Here is a 22,447-nt window from a genome sequence, read left to right as displayed (position 1 = left end):
TGGCCCAAGCTCGGGTAATCATTGGATTGACCAAGTCTTGGTTGCCTAGTCTTAGTCCAAGGCTGGGCTCTTTTGTCTCAGCCATTCTATGGCGAATCAGTCTCGGCCCAAGACTGGGTTCTTTTGCCTCGGCCATTCTATAGCGAACCAGTCTTGGCCAAGGCTGATTACCCGGTCTTGGCCCAAGCATGGGCCAATATCGGTGCGCCAAGCTTGGTTGCCCAATACTGGGCCAGACAAGGCCCCGTCATTCAACTTTAGCAGTTCCTACATGAGTATAAGTTAGAAAAAGTTTGGAAAATCCAAATGTGCATGTCTTAAGGAGGTCCTTTCGCCATCAATGTTAAATAAAAAATATTAGATTACGCATAAAATTAATTTTTATCTACTAGTTGAAGTCCTTATTTATCTACTAGTGAATTTTAATTTAGTCTTTACCGTGCAAATTTTGGAAAAAAAAATTTTGATGTGAAACATCTATAGGCTCACTTGTAAACCGAATTGTTGGCGTGGCGACGCTTGCCGTGGCGACGGGTCGCCACGCTATACTAAGGTATACATATATATATTTTATGTGTAGTAGAGTGTACGGTGTGGCAACGGGTCGCCACGCTATACTGAGGTATACATACATATATATATTTTATATGTAGTAGAGTGTACGGTGTGGCTTCTCACTCAGTTCGACGTTGTTGTTTACTACGGTACACATAACCTGCGTTTTATTTAATTTTGATGTGAAACATTTTTAGTTTAATTTTTGACAATAAAATATGTGTGATAGTGATAACTCAGAAGATCAAAGTGATCAACCTTGTGCAAAGAAAGTGAAACTACACTATGGCATACTACCAAGTCATCAGTAAGTAGATCGTATTTTTCAAGTGTCCATAAATGTAATTATTATATTTTTATATTTAATTAATTATATTCATATTAATCATATTAGTAATTATATAAATTATATTAAGATTAATAATTATATAAATTATATTAATATTATCTTCAATTAATTATTTTTTTATTATTCATGAAGGAATTAATATGGAAAAATTTATTAATAAAATTTATATTTGCAAATCTTTAGTCATATATTGCAATAATTAACTAAGATTTGAGTTCATGAGTATATTGAAGCCACACTTAAAATTTTTTTTCTTTTTCTTGTGTATTTTAATATCATATTTTTTTAAATATTTCATTTCCCAACAATCATCACAGGGATCACAAAATATTATTATTCAAACTGGACTCCACCCTGATCAGTTAAACACAAGGCATACTATCAATGTTGTGTAAGACTTTATTAATCGAATAGTACCAGACTATTTTAATTTTTATCTTAGATTTTATTAACATATTTATATTTTTTTTCAGAGTAAACAATAGTAAAAGAGAACGTTAAAAACAATACAGGGAGCGGAACAGAGACAAAGTGAAACATCGTGAAGCGGAAAGAAGAAAGCGTATACAATCTTCACAAAGCATTATCGGACCGTCTACCTCTTTAAACTCAAATATAATGGAAGTAAATAATGAAGAACCAGTAACTGCTATTTCATCTACTCTTCAAAATAAAAGAGACCGTCAAAAAAGATACAGGGAAAAGAACAGAGAAAAATTGAGTCAGCGTGAAGCGGAAAGAAGGAGACGTCTACAGAATGCAGAAAGTATTATAGAATTACATACTTCTCCAAATATAGAAAATAGAGAAATAATTACAGAACCAATAATCATAATAGATGAAGTAAGTACAAATTCTCGAAATTTAACTGGTTTGGGAGAAATGGAGCATGAAGTGTTTGACATATCTCAGCAAAATTTAAGTAACCTATCAAGCGCAAATATTGCGGAAATTCCGAATAACTACAGTCAATTTAGATACCATAAAACAGCTCATGAATATTTCATCGATAACTTTAAAAATAATGAATTTGGACATGCTTGTTCAATTTGTGATCGACTTTGGTTTGAAAAAGATTTAAAGAAACCATCTACATCTGGAAATATAATTAATACAATAGCCAATGTGCAAAATGTGGATTCCCTTAAAATTTGCTCTACTCGTAAATCAGCATTAGATAAAGAAAAGATTCCTAACTTGTCAGTTTATAATGGATTTCATTACCCAAAAATACCACAGCATTTACCAAAAATCGTCACAGTAATACCGGCAGAGGAAACATCGAATATAACTATTACTGAAGTCACAGATAAAAATATTTAAATTGTGACCACTTGATATTAATATCGAATTTTTATATCACATGTAAATAAATGTTTATTAAATAAAGTTACCATTTTCTGTAAGAAATTCGTAATACTTCATTTTTTCATTAGGCTATATTTAATTCCTGTAATAATATTATCTTTTATGCATATTACTTGTACACACACGATGTTTCACATCTGCCAGGCGTCCCATGACGGCTCACATTTTTTTAAAAATGTTAGTATTTTTTCCGAGTCTTACGAGAAAGTCAGACCTTAACAACTTTCTCGAATTATGGTATTAACTACCGATTAGATCGGGTAGAAAAAACTCAAAATAATGTTTTCGAAATATTCAGGTTTCATTTTTTGCAATAAAATATATAGGTTGCCGTGGAATATATGGAGAAATCAAAATTATAAAATCACAAAAAATTCTCAAGCAATCTGCATTAAAATGAAGTCAAAACATTTGGCAACGTTGCGTAGCGCGCAAGCTGCAGACTATTCAATAAATTCAAACTAATTTATTTATTTATTTACACTGACTGCAAAAACTTAAACGTCGTTAAGGTTATATTGTGCAAATGAAAATGTAAACAACCGAAGTATAGCGTTGCCAAATCACGGTTAGGTTACTAGCAGCTGATTTGAAAGAGTCAAATTAATTTTTGTATTTAACTATTTTTTTTTTATTTTAAAAATTTCAACGATTAATGCCTCATATACTATTTATTTTTTAATTTTAAGAATTTTTATGGGTTTTTTTTATTTTAATTTATCGTATATTGACTACTACACTTGTTTTGACTCAACTGGAGCGAAAGGACTTCCTTAAGCGCTCATGTTTTACATAAAATGAAATATTCTTTTATTTATTTTTAATTTCCCGCGTACAGTAATTATTTATGATGCGAATAAAACGCCCTCACGTGTTCCGTTATATCAACTAGCTACGTCGATACACATACATACGTTGTCTCGGTCGCAGAGTCACTGTGAGAACTCATTTAAATGCTTCAATTTATTCTTTACATGGAAGAAAATACTATTTCTGACAGTAATATTCGCTATGTGAATGTCGAACATGTTAAAGTATAATAATTAAGAATTTTGACTTTGATATTGATCATTTCGTACTTGAAAAGTAATCGCATGATATGTAAAAAAAAGTAAAATACAGTTACTAAATTTCTATACAAGCAACGTCAATATTTACAAAGTAAAATGGTAAATTTTAAACGCAACGCTAAAAATGAAACTATAATTAACCGGTGACGTTAGCCGAGTGGTCTAAATCGCATGGCCTATACAGCACTCGGACTGGCTCACCGGCCAGGCGTGGGTTCGAATCCCAAGTTGGTCTTAGAAACCAGCTTGGTTGAAATTCGACCCTTGCCGCGTAGGTTAAGATTTTCACAATCCAAAAAGACCCCAACGTACCACTCCTAACAGTTAAAGTCGGCGATATGACTACAGCAGTTAAAATCGACTATAAATGATTAATAATAAAAAGCATTCACAGCATTATTTATATTTGTAATATATATATATATATATATATAATGCTGTGAAGCGGGAAAGAATAGGAGTTACGGTAATTATTACGTGAAGCGTTCCACATTCACGTAACAGGATATTGGTAGGAAAGGATTGAGAAAGGGATGTGGAGAGGATCATCTTAATGTAAGTTTATAGAATATGCGAGAAAAAATTATTAGATAGCTCGGACTGGGATTCGAACCCAGAACCTTCCGAAGACATGTCGGCTACTCTACCATTTGAGCTATCCGGTAAAAGAGTTACGGTAAAAAATTATTAGATAGCTCATTTTTTAATGCTCTAGCATAGCATTAGTACTATCTTTTTCGTCAATGCACATGACACTAACACTGTCAAGATAGCCAGTAATACATGTGGTTAATGAAACTCCTAACATAAAAGTTTCTCCGTTCGTATAGCGTTGCGGTTAGGTTATAGTATCGCGTACGTTCGGTGTACTGTTCGAATCTCGGTTAGAGCGATAGGCGTTTTTCTAAACTTATTTATAAGGCAAGTGTAAAACTTAAGATGAATGAATGTGAATGTCATGTGAAACCTTTATCCTCCCACCACCTCCTTTAAAAAACTCCGGAAAAAAAATGTAAAAATCAAAATAAAAAAAAAATCAAAATAAAACAAAATGATAAAAAAATCAATTGAAAAAAAAAAACAAAATTAAAAAAAAATTTTTTATTAAATGCTTTTTTCATTGTTAATTTTTTTGTTAATTCACATAGCGAATTTTATAAATTATATCCGAAAATGATATTTAAAACTATAAAATTTAAATAGTCAGAGTTGTTATTTACTATTACTATAGTCAAAAATTACTTGACGTAATATTATTAAATACATATTAAAATGGCAATTTTTACTGTTTGAAACTGTAAAATTTATAAAATAAGATATATAGACTATATATTGAAACGGCAATTGTTACTGTATGAAACTATAATTTTTTAAGAGAGAGAGAGAGAGAGAGAGAGAGAGAGAGAGAGAGAGTCGTTATTTACTGTAGTAACAGCTACTAATCACTTATTTTCGATATTAAATTATAAATTGTGGCTTTTACACTTTCTACATTGAGTTTTGTAATATTTAAATTTCCGCCACCCCGATGTCCGTTGTAATATTTGAAACTATAAAAATTAACCGGAATCCGAGTGAATTTTACTGTTCACTTTTTTCCGTGTAGGTCACCGAATGCGAATGGCTAGGTAACTAAGAGTCGTTTATTTGCAATTAATGAAATTAAAAAAAAACCAAAAGACTGTATATCTATAGATATTGTGTACATTTATCCCACTAGGGGACACTTGCGACTTATCATCTTATTTCAGCTGTTTAATATTTTTTTTCACATTCGTTTGGCACGACTCATGATGCAGGGTATCAGAGTGTTTTACGATGGAAAATTTTGTATTATTATTATGTAATTAAATAAATGTTATGAGTCGTGCACTTTTGGATTTTCCAAATTTTTTTTTAGTTATCTTGACCACACCACCATATTTTAACAGTTCTTTCCACTATGTTTTAAAAAACGGGTTTTTTTTTACTAAAATTGTCAATTAATTTACTAAGCAGTGTTTTTAATTAGTTCAGTAATCATTCTTCTTGCCACCAATGTCTATTTTTTTAAACATTTGTACGAGGATTATGGATTAAAAATACTATTTCTCTTGACGAGATAGGAAACTTGATTGTTAGGCCCCAGTAGAGCTATGCCTTCGTGCAATCGCGCTAGAGGCATGCAATACCTTCTGTGAAAGGTGAATATAAATAAGTATCATTTAATTCATTGAAAATGGAATGTATTGATAATTGCATTATCTTTCACTAAACTATTACTGTACTTTTAAATCAATGCGACTATTGTTTCTGTAAAATCGTTAACTACTTTAGATTACTAATTAATTTTGGAAATTTCTTAGCTTTCAACGTAACTTCTTTCTTCAGGGAACTTTTTGAGATAGTCGAGGGAGAATTTGATTAACCAATAATTCTTATCGACTTTTCATTGAGAGATTCACATATATGCTATGCGAAAATTAAATGTGAATTTTTCTTTACAATAATACATAATTTTGTTCAATCAGGAATTTTTTTTTTCAAACATAGGTATAATACCAATTTTATATTTTAAGTTTAGAAATTCTTCAGAATTAAAAATTTCTCACACTGATCGGATAGATATTATAATTATCGAACAAGAAAAATTTTTAGTATCAAAAAAAAATTACTATAAAAAAAAAATTTTGTATAAATGAAATTTTTTTCTTGTTAGGGTATACTTACTATCAAAATGCTGGGCTTGTTCCATTAGAAATTGACTACCTTGTTCCCATTGTCTTTCGAGTAATTGATCTAAAGTTTGTGGAATTGCACTTCCGCTTAATGCTCCAGAGGAACTTATGTTTGTACTTGCAACATTATTAGTTTGGAAGACAGAAGCAAATGATGTTTGTGGTTGCGTGGTGAATTGATTGGACCGTATCTAAAAAAAAAATTACAAAAAAAAAGTTTACAATTTTTCGATGCTATCAATAATTGTTTTACTTTATACAGTACATTATTATGTACAAAATAAACAAGAAGATATATACAAATGTGATCTTAACAACAATAATTCTATACTGAACCAAAAATAAATTTTTTTGATAATTTATCAAGTAAAAAAAATTAGAAAAACGGTTGAACCTGAAAGCCATCCCTGCAACTTTTCGCTAATTCCATACCTAGGCGCTTAAAATTGCACTTATTACGTTTTTAAGCTTTTCGAGTTAAAATATATAAATTGTGTGTTATTTTGAGCTCTCCAAGCTCAAAGAGATAGCTTTTCTATGCTTTTGAGCTCAAAAGTCTGATAGAAGTTTATTGATACACTATTTTTTGAATTTTCAAACCGCAATAACTTTTGAATGATGTTACGTCGTGGTTTTAAATTAACTTTTTTTTGTTTTAAAATAATACGAATTTTTATTAATCTTAAAATATATTTTTTAACAGAAAATAAAATTTACAGCAGACACTAGTAATGAGAAAACGCATTAAGTGTCTCGTCCGGTCTATCTAAAAATTTTCCCGTCATTAGGCTGTTCTGAATGCTTTAAAAAAAAATTAAAATCCCAATTTCATTAAGAGATTAAAAAAACCCTAAATACACAAGTAATTGGGAGTTTTATTTCCCCCTGTATTGACTACCATTATCGACAAGGGCTTTGGAAATTTTTAACGTTTTAAATAAAATAAAATTCAAGAAACAAATAAAATAAAATAATTTAAAAAGATCTGAAAATAATAATAAATGTTAGTAATAAATTTTTAAATAATAATAACATAAATAAATTAAATAATTCTTTTAGTAAAAAAAAACAATAATTAAAACGATAGAAAATTTTTAAATAATCACTAAATAATAATAATTAAAGAATAACAATAATTATATAAACAATTATATAAAAATAGTAACTAATTATTAACATTGAATATTATTATTAATAAATAGTTAAATAAATTAGTTGATAAGTAAATTAATTAATAATAAAATAAAGGACTTAGTTAACTAAAGAAACTATGTATTTGTGTGTATGTAAATGTGCTTGCATGTACACCAATACATAGGTACACATATAGCCTATAAGTAAGAGAGAGAGGCACATCATCAGGCAAATAGTAATTTGGAAACGCCCGGAAATTCGAGGCCCAGAAGATCTTCGTATGAACTCAGGCTTTCGTTATCCTGACTTCCTCCTGTGCGGATCAAGTCTAGTTAGTGGATAGTTAGTTTAATTTTTGAGTCCTCTGTCTGAGCCTCTTGTTATATCGCACCCTCGTGCGGGAGTCTCGCTAGAGACTCCCGTCGAGGAATCGTTAATAAAAGATCTCCAGGTTTGCGGATCGTTAAATCTTAGTTAGTGGCCGGTCTTTCTTCCACGTAAACTAAGAAGTGTAATTTAAATAGCAAAAGTAGAATCTAACAAAGTTAAATGTTTAAATAGAATAAAATAATATTACACAATGTGAGTGTGTGTTGACGACCAGGTATGATTATATTAAATTTATACACCTAAACTTGTAAACTTAACTTTTGTCAATATACGTTATTAAAATTAAAATCTAAAAATTATAATTATATACAAAAAAATTCAACAAAAGACAGCCGCACCGTTTTCCTACATCCTTCTGGGTTCCCGGTCTAGTGGTTGAAAAATACCAGGACCAAAATAAATTAATAATAATTTATGTCCAAAAATTTGGACGTAACAATGAATAAACCTTTTTTCACGCAGTTCGCAATATTCGACGCAGTTTTTTAAGCCTCAAAAAGAATCTTCAAGTTTGAATTGATCGAATTAGGAATTTCGGAGTGATTCCGAAAAAACACTTTTTTCGGTTTTCTTTCGTTCACGATATCCCTCGAACGATCAACCGATTTTGACCAGACTGGTGGCGATCGACGTAGTTATTTAAGGTTAAGAGCTGGTTAGTTTTTGGAGTTGATCGATACAGCCCTTTAAAAGTTATTCTAAAAAAACCACTTCCGAAAAAAATTTTTTTTTTAGTTTTTTTGAGATTTCTCCAAATCTATCGGTCCGATAGAAGACGCGAAGGTAATCTGCAAAGGACCACAGGAAAACGTCGAAATCCGAGATCTTGACGATACCACAACCAAGGAGGATATTCAGGCCGCCTTGCGAACGGTAATCGGAGAAACCTGCGAGATACCACTAGGGACAATTAAGATTCGTAAGGCCTACAGAGGTACTCAGACAGCTGTTGTGACACTAGCAGCAGCTGCAGCGCGGAAGATATTGGCAGGAAGCGGAAAAGTCCGGATCGGCTGGGCCAACTCCCGAATCAGAGCTACGAGGAGACCAATCCAATATTTCAAGTGCTGGCACTTTGGACACCATGGATCCAAGTGCAAGAGCAATGTGGATCGGTCTAAGCTATGTATTGGGTGCGGACAAGAGGGACACAAGATTGCTGAATGCAAAAACCCAGCGAAATGTGTATTATGCGCGGACCAAAGTGCGGAGAACGCGGCCCATCATGCAGGCGCATCCAGGTGCCCAGTATTTAAAGAGGCACTCCAGAAGATAACAAATAAACAGACATGAAGATATTGCAGCTAAACCTAAACCATTGCGAAGCTGCACATGATCTGCTTATGCAAACAGCAAGAGAACTACAGTTAGACTTAGTAATGATAGCAGAGCCATACAGACACCTGAATACCCAGCCTTGGGAATCTGACAGCACCGCCAAGGCTGTCATCTAGTCCTGTGGTAAGCATCCCTTCCAGAGTGTAGTTAACAATGATAATGCTGGCTTTGCAGCAGCAACAGTTAACGGCATCCGTTTCTACAGCTATTATGCACCACCTAGCCTATCCATTGTTGAATTCACTGAATTATTGGACAAACTGACCGAGGACGCCAAGCAGCATTATCCAGTCGCGATTGCCGGTGACTTCAACTCCTGGGCAGTAGACTGGGGCAGCAAGCAGACCAATGCGCGAGGAAAAGTACTACTAGAAGCTTTTACTACACTAGATGTAGTCCAGCTCAATAGTGGTGATACGCCAACCTATACTAAAGGAGAAGCAAGCTCTATTGTAGATCTCACTTTCGTCAGCAGCAGCCTCATCAGTAGGAAATACGACTGGAAGGTGATGGATATCTACACAGCCAGCGACCACAAGGCAATTCTCAGGGAAATATCACATGACCGGAATACAAGAAGACAAATCAAGTCACTCAATGCCATTGGATGGAAAGTGAAGTCTTTTGACACAAGCACATTGGTAATAGCCCTGAATAGTGAACCGATTACTACTGGATCCGCAGAAGAAATGACCAAGGACCTGATGAAAAGAGTTGTCCAGGCCTGTGACGCAAGTATGGTCCGGAAACGCAGCATAAGCCAACGCCCGGCAGTACACTGGTGGAACGACCACATCAGCGTTCTTCGGAAAGAGTGTCTAAAGAAAAGAAGAATATCCCAGCGTGGCTATCGACGACCTAATTCTGCGGAGCTGGTCGCAGAGTACAAAAAAGCCCGTCAATCATTGAACAAAGCCATCAAGGATAGTAAGAAGCAATGCTGGAAAGAGCTCATCAACGAGGTGGACAAAGACCTGTGGGGTAGACCGTACAAGGTGGTCATGACTCACTTAAAAGTCAAACAAATGCCGGCACCCACATGCCCACAACTTCTGCAGAAAATTGTTACCGCGCTGTTTCCGCAGCAACGCGAGCTTCATTACCAGTTAGCTCAAGGCGAACTGGAGGACATTCCACCTGTCACGGAAGAAGAACTGACGGAGGCTTCCAACCGCGTAGGGAATGATAAAGCACTAGGATTAGACGGAATCCTTAATATTGCCTTAAAAACAGCTATAAAGGCAGCACCGGCATTATTCCTGGATGTTTACATCACCTGTCTCAAAGAAGGGATTTTTCCTCGAAAGTGGAAACAGCAACGGTTAGTGCTGCTTCCTAAAGGTAAAAAGCCACCGGATGAACCGTCATCTTACCGCCCACTTTGCATGCTAGATACAACGGGTAAGATATTTGAACGCATAATTCACCAGAGAATTGAAGCAGTAGTCGACCCACTCCTGGCAGACAATCATTATGGATTTCGGAAAGGACGATCAACCCTGGACGCAATCAAACTGGTTATTGATACGGCCAAGAAAGCAATCGCAGGAACCAGATGGAAGGGTGGAACGAAGAAGTATTGCCTGGTGACGACTCTAGACATCAGAAACGCCTTCAACTCCGCCAATTGGGAATGCATCATGCAGGCCCTCCAAGAGAAGAATGTACCAGAATACCTTCTTAAGATCGTAGCAAGCTACTTTGAAAACAGGGTCCTGAAATATGACACGAAGAACGGTTCGAAGGAGTATGATATTACTGGAGGTGTACCACAAGATTCAGTTCTAGGCCCGCTCCTGTGGAATATTATGTATGACGGTCTATTAAGACTAACTCTGCCAAGAAACGTCAAACTCGTAGCATATGCAGATGACGTAGCCGTAGTGATCGTTGCCAAACATCTGGACGAGATAAATCATATGTTCGATCTTACTTTTGAGCGCGTTAACCGGTGGATGGACGCAGTGAACTTGCAACTGGCGCAACACAAGACTGAGGCAGTGCTTATTACTAGCAGAAAAGTGGTAGAGACCATTAAGCTGAAAGTCGGCGAACAAGAAATCACATCACAACTTTATATCCTATATTTGGGAGTGATGCTTGATGCCCGACTCAACTTCAAGCAGCAAGTGGAACATGTCAGTGCCAAAGCGTCAGTAGTGAGGGCTAGTCTCGCACGACTGATGCCGAACGTCGGAGGCCCAAAGCAGAGCAGGAGGCTATTATTGTCATCAGTAGTCACATCGGTGCTCACTTACGGAATATCCATTTGGGCCGACGCACTAAAGGCGCAAGAATCATGGAGAAAGGCTGGACCAGTATATCGACTGAGTGCCTTACGAGTAGCTAGCGCCTTCCGCACAATATCAGAGGAAGCAGTGTGTGTTATTTCCAGTACTCTGCCTCTCAGAGTCCTAGCTGAGGAAAGACGGAACCTATATCAACGAAAAAGGTCAACCACACTGAGCCCTGAAGAACTTAGAAGGGAAGAACGGCAACACAGCATCGCAAGATGGCAACAGGAGTGGAATGCTGCAGAGAAAGGTCGGTGGACGTACCGTCTCATACCTCGGATTGATGTGTGGTTCAACCGGAGTCACGGTGAGATCAACTATTATTTAACGCAGATGTTATCAGGACACGGATGTTACCGGAAATATCTTCACCGCTTTAAGCACGATGATACCCCAGAGTTCCCGTCCTGTCCAGGGGTCAATGAAGATGCGGAGCATGTTTTCTTTGTGTGTCCACGTTTCAACCAACAGCGCGATGAGTTAGGGAAGATTCTGCAAAAGAGAACCCAACCAGAGTCAATAGTAGAAGCAATGTTGTCGTCAGAAGCTGCCTGGAACGCCACAAGCACTTTTGCTACAAAAGTGCTTACAGAGTTGTGATCCATTGAGAGGAAAAGAGCGAAAGACAGAATCTAGAAAGAAGAAATAACATCTTAGCCACCAGATGGAAGAGCGGCAGCTAATTCTTCCCCCGCGAAGAAATGCCTTACGACGGTACCATGGGGGATCCGAGGATAGAAGAGAAAGGGGTTTAGGGTTTAGTGGGTAGGGGCGTCAGCGTCAAGTTTTAGTATGACGCTGCGTCGAGTCGCCACATATCCAGGCCAAACAGCTATGCCTAGAATCCGTAAAAAGGATTCCCCCCGCCCCTAAGGAAAAAAAAAAACACACACACACACACAGACATAGTGACAACTTCGCGGGGGTAGTCAGGGAAACTTCCTGTGATTTTGAAACGTCGAGATCTGATGAAAATTCGATTTTTGCAAAACGGGGTGAAATCAATAACTTCCCGATTTTCTTAGCGGGAAGTTAAAAATTAAATTAATTATAATTAAATTAATCATAATTCAATAAAAAAAATAATTTAATTAATTATTAAGTCGTTGAAAAATTGAAATTTTAATTACGTCAATCCCATTCGAGCAACTTTTTTCATACCCAAGAATTCACCCAAATTGTGATATCGATTGTAATACAGCTAGGTAATTGTTCAATAAATTATAAATCAGTACAACTTTTCAATGATGTAAACAAACACGCCAGGACTGTGAAGTTGGAGGGAAATTAGAGAATTGGTGGCACCCCTCGCGGTTTTGAGAATGCCGTAAAAATACCGTAATTTTTCCTCATTTATGCTCATGCCGTATATTTACCGTTATAATTCGGTAATAATGCGGTTAAACTATAGTTGTTTTGGCCAGTTTCTATACTGTAGTTATCCAGTATATATACTGCACTTATGCTGTACAGTTACCAAAAATATACAATACGATTACCGCATCAATGCCCAAATTGTACCCAAAAAATTCCAAATAATTACCGTAATAATACGGTAATTTTTAAGTAATAAAACCATATTTTTTTGCTAACAATACCGTAATTATTCCATAATTTTGACGAATATTTTCTGATATAATGGACAATCATTAAAGATTTGGTTTTATTTTTAGTTCACTTCCATGTTAGAAATGAATAAAATGAAGTTTCCAATTTTGCTTTTTATTCTCCATCGCTACTTTGCAAAAACAAATACTGTTTTTGAATAAATACTATGTAGAATATTATTCTTTAATTAGGTATTTAGCGGTAATGAATACAAAGAAATACATATGTTAAATAAATATATTCTAATTTTAATTTCAATCTTTAATTTATCACTTAGAAAATTGCAGGTCTATCAAGCTAGCATGGACTCGTCCATCAGGCATTGACTTATTATTCAAGCAACAAAATTTATTTGTAGTGCTAAATTTGTTGCTTTTTTGTTGCTAATTAGTTGCTCTATTTAGAATATTGTTGCTTGTTTAGATTCCGAGGAATCAATAATAATGATCGTCCAAGATGGGCTCTGCCACTGCTAGCTTGATATGCCTGAAAATTGCAAATTTTCTAAAATCGAAAAGTTGTATTGTTTCACATATATAATTATATTATTTAATTTTAAAAATGCTTATCGTAAGATGGACGGTGTGGCTTAATGTATATAGAATTAGCAAAAAGAAAATTTGGTATAGACCAGGTAGCTCAAATGGTAGAGTAGCCGACATGTCTTCAGGAGGTTCTGGGTTCGAATCGCAGTCCGAGCATTATTTGATTTTACACCATATTTTAAATATGGTTTTAATACAGTCATTTTACTACCTTATTACCATAAGTATGCCGCATTTTCAGGGTGAATATTCTAAATTTTTAGCGTAAATGTATCGCATTTTGAGCGTAAATATTCCGCATTTTTAGCGTAAATATTTCGCATTTCGAGCGTAAATTATTCGCATTTTTACGGTAAATGTTCGATAATATTTCGATGAAAAAACTGACTAAAACAACCAAAAAAATGCTAAAAAAATACCGCATTAATACTGTATAACTGCGACATTTTTCGGCATTTACAAAACCGCTAGGGACCACCGCTGCGGTTGCTATGGTAACGCAGCATAAAATTTTAGCTCCAGAAAAAACTTAGATATTCTCAGACGAAAAATACCATTTTTTTGATATTAAGAAACGTATATTGGATATGTAAAAACTTGGCTAAAAATATTTCGTATTCTGGGTGGAAAAAAAATTTTTTCTCAGTGCAATAATGATTAGAATTTTTCGTCGAAGGAGTTTACAGTTATAAGCTTGAAGTTTCGAAATAACTTTCCAACAATTTTCATAAGATCATCTTTGGGCAATCTTGAACATGAACATTTAACTGCTCCCTTAATTTTTTCTAGTAGAGAAATATTAAATAAAAATATAGTAGAAGATCAGGATTCAGAATCCAAATATGCGAAGTGGATATAAAATAAGATAGTGGGGTAAGATAAAAGCCCTTCACATTCAAGTATAAATATATGATTTACGAAAGATAGGGACTTATTCAATCCTGATCTTTGACCAATTACTGGATCTTTTACCTTTAATAGAATTCAGATATCTTTCGAAATTAGAAATCGACTGTTTTCTGCAGAAGACGTTAAATAACATTCATTTACTTTGGATTTTTTTAAGTCCTTTTAAAGGAAAAACTTACCGAAGCAATTACTCGACTATGAAGTTGTGGTCCTACTAACGTTGTCGATGAATTACTTGCCTCTGTGAAAATTGAGTGAGCCTCCAGTTCTTGGTGAAGAGTATCAGACATCTTTTGAGCCATCGTTGATGATGGATTTAATTGATTTCCAAGCATGTGTGGGGCGTTTACGCCGTTTTGAAACCTATTATCAATCAATTGTAATCAATACAGCATTAAAACGCATCAGTATTTTTTATTATTAAAGAATTGCATCAATTACCGCGAACTGTAAGGAAATTAGTTTATTCATTCGAAAAATATCGTAGCTTAAAATTTGAGAAAAACAGTAAAGAAAATACTGTTCTACAAACCGAGAGAAATAACTAGTACATTTTAACACGGATGTGAAAAAAAATTTTATGTTATAACATATATATTTTATGTTATAATTCATACATAAATTCTTAAAGAATCTTTTACGAATTTATCCCGAATACTATCTCACAATGAATTATAGTAGAATACACGATAAAAATGGATTCTATTATTTGAAGTAGAAATTTATATGAATCTATGCGGATTGCAGTTGTATATGGGTTATTCCATGCCAAATCGACAAATTTTTTACCCGACCCCCTTCGATTTCGCTCAAAGTTTTGTATCTTTTTCTACCCCCTAAAAGACATTTTTAGGAATTATTTCAGATTTTTTTACCCAACCCAAAAAAAGTTACGAATTGTTGAAAAAAACCGCTTTTTTTTTTTTTTAAATCGCTAGAACTTTTTCTAAAAATTGACCGATTGGGACCAAACAAAATCGAAAATTTTTGTTCATTAATGTAGTTTTTAGAAAAAAATACGAAAAAAATTTCAGAAGCTCGAATCTATGAAATATTTCGGTTTACTTGAAATAACTGTTATTTTCTCGAAATCGGACCCGTTTAATTTTTTTTTTTTTTTTACTCAAAAAAAAACCAACTAATTCTGAAAAAATCCGCGCTAGTTTCAAGATGTTTTGACAATCACTTCTATTTTTTTTTTTAATTAAAAAAAAAGTTTTTTTCAAATTTGGCTTATTTTATGTGACTTTATTATGAAATTTTATTGGCTTACTCGTGAAACTTCAGAAGTTGAAAAATAAAATTTTATTCGAAAATTTTTTGTAGTTACCGACCGAAAAATTGTTTTTTTTTTTTTTTTTTTTTTTTTTTCCCAAGAAAGTAAGGAAAAGTAATTTTATTCACTTGATGACCGTTTTCTTCTCTCGTATCGAAAAATGACAACTTTCAAAATGAATTAGGCTTAAAAATTACCCCTAGCTGATAAAACATCAGTTAAAAGAAAGGCCTCGTGAGTAAGTTTGCAGTTAACACCTGATCAGCAAATATTAATACGTATACAATTGTTTGAATGGGTGTCCAAAAATTTGGCAAAGATAAATATTCGATTCTCAACAACTAAAGATTACGATTTGATAAAAAAAAATTAGAAGATCGTTTCAAAGATACGAAAACAATACCAGAAAAAATAGGGTAGAAGTACCGTTTGTGGCCAGCGTACCTTTTTTCGCCACTTTATTTTCAAATTATTGTATAAATATTTCTATAAGCGCAAGACTTTATGAATTCAATTCGTATAAATGTACTAATTCATAAATTCTATAAAAATTCTACTTGAATAGTTGAATTTTTTACAAATTAACTAAAATATCAAGTGGCCAAAAATGGTACTAAGATGGCCAAAACCGGTACTTTTACCCTACATATAAAATTTCGTCGTTAGAAGATTGTATGATGGAAGTTAGGTCATTTTCTTCATCAGAGAAGTGCTTAAATTACAGTACAGTGAAGAAAATAAGACAGTCATCGAGTAAGGAGAAATAAAAAATAAATTGAATATTGAAATTAGAATCAAAGAAAAGTAAAATGTTTAATTTTAATTACTTAATATTTGCTGATCAGGAGGTAACTGCAAACTTGCTCGTGCGGCCTTTCTTTTAACTGATGTTTTATCAACTAGGGGTAATTTTTAAGCCTACTTCATTTTGAAAGTTGTCATTTTTCGGTACGAAAGAAGAAAACGGTCATAAAGTGAATAAAATTACTTTTCCTTACTTTTTTGGAAAAAAAAAAAAAAAAAAAAAAAAAAAATAAAATAAAAACAATTTTTCGGTCGGTAACTACAAAAAATTTTCGAATAAAATTTTATTTTTCAACTTCTGAAGTTTCACGAGTAAGCCAATAAAATTTCATAATTAAGTCACATAAAATAAGCCAAATTTGAAAAAAACTTTTTTTTTTAATTAAAAAAAAATATTAGAAGCGATTGTCAAAACATCTTGAAACTAGCGCGGATTTTTGCAGAATTAGTTGAAATTTTTTTTTGAGTAAAAAAAAAAAAAAATTAAACGGGTCCGATTTCGAGAAAATAACAGTTATTTCAAGTAAACCGAAATATTTCATAGATTCGGGCTTCTGAAATTTTTTTCGTATTTTTTTCTAAAAACTACATTAATGAACAAAAATTTTCGATTTTGTTTGGTCCCAATCGGTCAATTTTTAGAAAAAGTTCTAGCGATTTAAAAAAAAAAAAAAAATCGGTTTTTTTCAACAATTCGTAACTTTTTTTGGGTTGGGTAAAAAAATCTGAAATAATTCATAAAAATTTAGAGGGTAGAAAAAGATACAAAATTTTGAGCGAAATCGAAGGGGGTAGGGTAAAAAATTTGTCGATTTGGCATGGAATGACCCATGTATTATTAATGTGTCCTGCGGTTGTCGTGGATTTGGAAAGTCAAATATGAAATTTTAGGCATATAACTATTCACTTTTTGTTGATTAAAAAGTCTCGTATTTTCGGTGTAAAAAATTAGTAATTAGTCAAATATTTATTTGGAATCCACAATTTCGTCAATATTTTAACTCTGACTGAAATCCGTCGAGTCACTATTACTAAGAAATAAATAAAACATCTTCTTTTAATCAATATTATTACTAAACGCGTTCAAAATCATGACTCTACTCGAAAAAAAAAAAATAAATTCTTACAGTTTCACTTCCTTTTCTTCTTTTGTGTTACTAGCTAAAGGTGTGGGTGTCATATTTATAGACGATAACGGAGTAATAGAATCGTGATCTTCGACGCTCTTTTTTTTCGTTCTTCCTGGCCCAGTACTACTCATACTTTCTGAACTTGGGCTGCTTGGTGGAGAATCCTTAACTACAGATCTCATAGTATTTCCAGTAGCAGATGTAATACTACTAAAATTTCCAGTGGCTGTAGTAGTTCCTTGAATTATAGACGATATTGGAGTAACTGATAATGATTGTGTCTGAGAATTATTTCGCGCTAGATTACGCTTAGACGTTTTAACAATACTGATAGTAGTACTGGAGGTTGATGAAGAAATCGATGATACTGGCACAGGAGGAATAGACAATGATGGATTATTTAAAGTAGATCCCCGCTTAGTTTTCCGAACTTTTTCTTGTTTATCTGTTGACTGCAATCTGAAAATTGAAGTATTAAATATTTAATTGTCAATTTGGAAAATATTTATCTGTTTGAGCTAATCTTAGTAAAAGATATCAAGAAAAGAATTTTACTTTCAATTCATATTCATTTCAAATGACAAACTTCATAACTACAATAAAACTTGTTTCGTATAAAGATATAATCATATTGGATTAATTTCTATTTAAATGATTTTGCCTAGTATTTATAATTATACTTGATAATGACATAAAATTTTGATGAAAAAAGAATGTGCCTTAAAAACATTGCTGTAAATTGCGTTAGAAACACTATTGAAAATAACAATAAAATTCATCAAATAATACGAAGAATGTACGTTACTACGAAAGAAAATATGATTCGCTGTGAATTAATTGTTCGATATATCATTGTATGCATGTAAAAATTTAGAGTAATTTTTATTTGACGTAAAAAATAATTTTATCTGAAGAGGTTAAATCAAGTACTTGTTTACCTCCCACGTCAGCTATATTCAATGTGGCTCAAGATACTCGCGAGTGAATCGATATCTCGAATATTTATTGCGCGGCAAATATTCAAATTTACAATCTAGTCGTATTCAATAGTAGAATCAATGACAATAGTTTTGTTATATTTAATTTATTAATTGAAAGGTATAATTAAGTTTTTGCCAGTATAAAAAGAAATTATTTTTGAGTATGTGATAAAATGTAACATCATACATGTAATATTTTCACGTATGATTCTTATTTTCAATTATTTGAATATAAGCTTACAGTACGATACATTCACAATTAAAATATGTTATCGAAATTACTCTTCACCGAGTCTTTTTATTACTAATGTAAGAGGGAAAATTTTCATTGTTCTACGCCTGACAAGACAGCTACTTATATTAAATAGCCCCTTAATCTTTTAGACAGATTAAAAAATAAATATTTTTAGCTATTAATAGAGAAAAAAATTAAACATCTTCGATTTTTTTTTAATTTTCTTTTTCTTTTATAAATCTATATCTCTAGGGAAATTCATAAATACTAATAAAAAAAAAATTATTATGAATAATTAAGAGACGAATGTATTGTATAGTTCTGAAAATAACAAGTACTCAATTGACGCGATTTGTAAAAGAGAAATCATTTTATCAATTTTAAATTCCCGCAATGAAAATAAATAGCTTTCAATAATGAGGAAGTAATTGTTTTCCCCCGATTTTCGAAAATCGAGTTTTCGTTAGATATTGACATTTCGAAGTCCTAGGAAGCTATTCTGACCATTCCGACAAGGATGTTCTGATGCGTGAGTGTGTGTTTTCGTAAACTTTTTATAACTTTTTAACGACTTGATCGATCGATTAATACGCGGTTTATGACATTTTGAAGGGTTATCTTGTCCTTAGATTTAAAAAAAAATTTGATCTAATTTCACCTGGTCAATTTTGAAAAATCTCAGAAAGTAAACTGTTAACAAAAAATTTTTTTTAGAAATAACTTTTAAACTACTATTCAGATTATTTTCAAGCTCTAACCAGCTTTTAATCTTAAAAAAAAAAAAAAAATATTGCGATTACCGCGAAATGCATCTTCTTGAAATACCGTATCGAAGAGCTCAATAATGTACAACATACTCTTTGTCAAGTTTGAAAAACTTGCAAGTATGCATGTTTTCAAGCATTTTGAGCTCGAATATAGTGGTGAGTTCCAAGGATGGCCTGCAGAGTCAACCGTTTATCGAATTTATTTTTCTTTTTTTTGAGTCTTTTAAATTATGTCGATAAGTAAAAGCTAAGTAATCTTACACTCAACAGCACACTACACAAATTAACGTTAATATATCCTTTTTATGACTAGGTGATTTGGGATGGCTGATACAAATTGATCGTCGATTGTGTGAAAGCGAAATGTAATTGAAAAAATTAAAAAGAATATTTGTAGTAATTTTTTAGGTATGTAAATTGAAATATATTAGTTAGCTTAGATAAAAAATAAAATAAAGATTTCCAATGATAATTATTATCAGGAATAATAGAACTAATATTCACGCAAATGTCAATAAATTTATAGTCTTCTTGACAGTTATATTGGTTATAATTTATTATCAACCGATACCACGAAATCTCTTTATAATTGACTTACTTATATCGCTTTATGAAAAGAATTCTTTTCATTAAATTTTTAATTAAGGGGGATAGCCACTGTGACGACCGAAAAAAATGAGTGATTTTCGGGAATTTTTTTGACTGGAAAAAAAAAAGGAATATCAGGATTTTTTTTTATTTATTTTATTTAGTGTACACATCCGATTTTTTTACTTTGATTTTTCACAAAATAGCGACCGATTGAAAATTTTATCAGTTGTGCAACCGTTCGAATAAATTTTCAATAAGAAAAAATCGGCTGCGTACAACGATAACTATATTCATATAGAGTACAATGAACTTGAATTTTTTTTAAATAGCTCGTTTTTTAAGAAATTGATGCGAACATGGAGAGGGAAATTTGTTTTTCAAGCTTTACTGCAACGCTCATATCTTTAAGACTATTTAATATTTTTTAATAAAAATTCATGTAAATATTGTTAGATGTACACTTAATAAAATAAATAATAAATAATCCTGATACTCCTTTTTTTTCTCGGTTAATGTAAGTATGAATCATTTATTGAGAATTTGGCAACATTGTATACGATTTAACACAGCGATGAAACTTCCACTAAAAAACATACGAAATTGGGTAAAAACACAACAGTGAAAAAATGATATTTTTGTTGTTGATAATAAATGTTGAATCAAATATCTAAATTTTTGTTTTTCAGAACTAGCAAAATTACTAAAAAAAAAAAAAAAAATCGAAAATGAAGAAAACAGCTAGTTTATGATAATAACAAACTTGAAAATCCTCGAATTGCGTTAATATTTTTCTTTTTTTAAATATAGATTTCATTTCGATTACACATCTAAAGCTAGCATTCACAAATGCAGACACACACCTTTATAAATACAAGCGTCAACATTCAGTGGGATTTCGATTTTCCGAAATCTAATTGAAAATAATAGCTTTAATTTTTTTTCTTAATTCAAATTTCTTTAACAGAGAGTTTTAAATATAAAATTTTTTTCTTGTGATGAAAAAATTATTTTTCAATACTAAATTAATTCATTATTTATAATACTAATCTATTAAGAATATCATTCGAGCCAGTGCTATGGCTGTGATCAGTATAAAGAGTTCTTTAAGTCAGCTTTACTAACTAAGTTTTTCGTGATTTTTTGAATAAAGAAAACTGTGGTACATTGGGACATAACCAAATGCGAGTATGGATAGTTAAAAAAGATATCAGCCGCTGCCGCGACTGAGGTAGATAAAGTAAAAGAATAAAAAGTGGAGAACAAAATGTTATGAATTCACCAAATAAGAATGGATACAGTCTTTTAAGAACCCAAAAAATAATAGTTTGAAAAAACTAAAAAAAACGCTTTTTATAGAAAACCAAACTAAAAAATAGAAAAATCTGATTTAAGAATAGTGTAAAAAATTTTAATAAATATAATATAATATAAATTAATTATAGAGTAAATAAGAAAAAAATGTATTTGATTGTAAAAAAAGCGTGGGGTGCATGGTGTCAATAGTTATAAATATTTTATTGACAGATGAGTAGAAGGATTATCATTTCGATAATATCTTAAAAAGCACCCCACGTTTTTTTTAAAATAAAATACATTTTTGTTTTTATGTACACTATTATTAATTTATATTTATGAAAATTTTTTACACTATTCTTAAATCAGATTGATTTTCTATTTTTTAGTTTGGTTTTCTATAAAAAACGTGTTTTTTAGTTTTTTTAAACTATTATTTATTTTTTACTTTTTAGTTTGGTTTATTTATAAAAGTGTGTTTTTTTAGTTTTTTAAAATTATTATTTGTTTTGTTGAATTAAAAATTCCCTTTGGTATTCGAAAATTTCCCAGTTAGCACGGGTTGCCAATCAGCTAAGTTGATGTTCAATGTTTTATGTCAACTTTACATTAACTTCGCGTCAACCTCTGCATTTGCAACAGTTTCCCAGATCTTGACTTTAACTTACGCATCAAGTAAGAGTAAATCTTCTGCCGGAATTTTCCGATTCGCTCAAAGGTTCGCTCACAGTTAACGCGAAGTTGCAGAAAGTTAACGTTAAATTCACGACAACAGTTATAAGTACAACTGTTCCTCTACTGTAGCGTAAACTTTACGTAAAATTCCAGCCGTAGGTTTACGCGAACTTCGTTGCATTTGTGCTAACAAGGTTCCTAATATTAGATAAATCGGTTAAAGATAATGGTTGGAATTTAAAATTAACATAAATTCCTGCCTTATCGACTATAGATGAAAATTATATAAATTAACAAAAATCTTATTTTGCAAATTGAAAAATGGAATAATTTTATCAAATTAGTGTATTGTCATTGGTCCTCGATAAATCTACAAAGTTTGAACGAAATCTGGCCGTTTAAAGTGGGTCAAAATCGCG

General features: G+C 32.3%; 1 protein-coding gene across 4 annotated transcripts in view; it reads right to left on the bottom strand.

Annotated features, from left to right (window-relative positions):
- The window catches only part of LOC123262012 (protein AF-10-like), a 69,122-nt gene that overhangs the window by 42,532 nt on the left and 4,143 nt on the right, over positions 1-22,447 (bottom strand). For 3 of the 4 annotated variants that reach the window (XM_044723981.1, XM_044723979.1, XM_044723980.1), the window contains exons 8-10: positions 17,485-17,952; positions 14,457-14,640; positions 6,052-6,250 (exon numbers count right to left, since the gene is read on the bottom strand). In XM_044723981.1, coding sequence (XP_044579916.1) covers positions 6,052-6,250; positions 14,457-14,640; positions 17,485-17,952 — 851 coding nt within the window. The remainder of the gene's footprint in view (positions 1-6,051; positions 6,251-14,456; positions 14,641-17,484; positions 17,953-22,447) is intronic. The other variant, XM_044723983.1, reaches the window with a different exon arrangement.

This window comes from Cotesia glomerata, linkage group LG3, assembly GCF_020080835.1.
Source record: "Cotesia glomerata isolate CgM1 linkage group LG3, MPM_Cglom_v2.3, whole genome shotgun sequence".
Taxonomy (NCBI): Eukaryota; Metazoa; Arthropoda; class Insecta; order Hymenoptera; family Braconidae; genus Cotesia; species Cotesia glomerata.
This window is presented reverse-complemented; position numbering and strand designations above follow the sequence as displayed.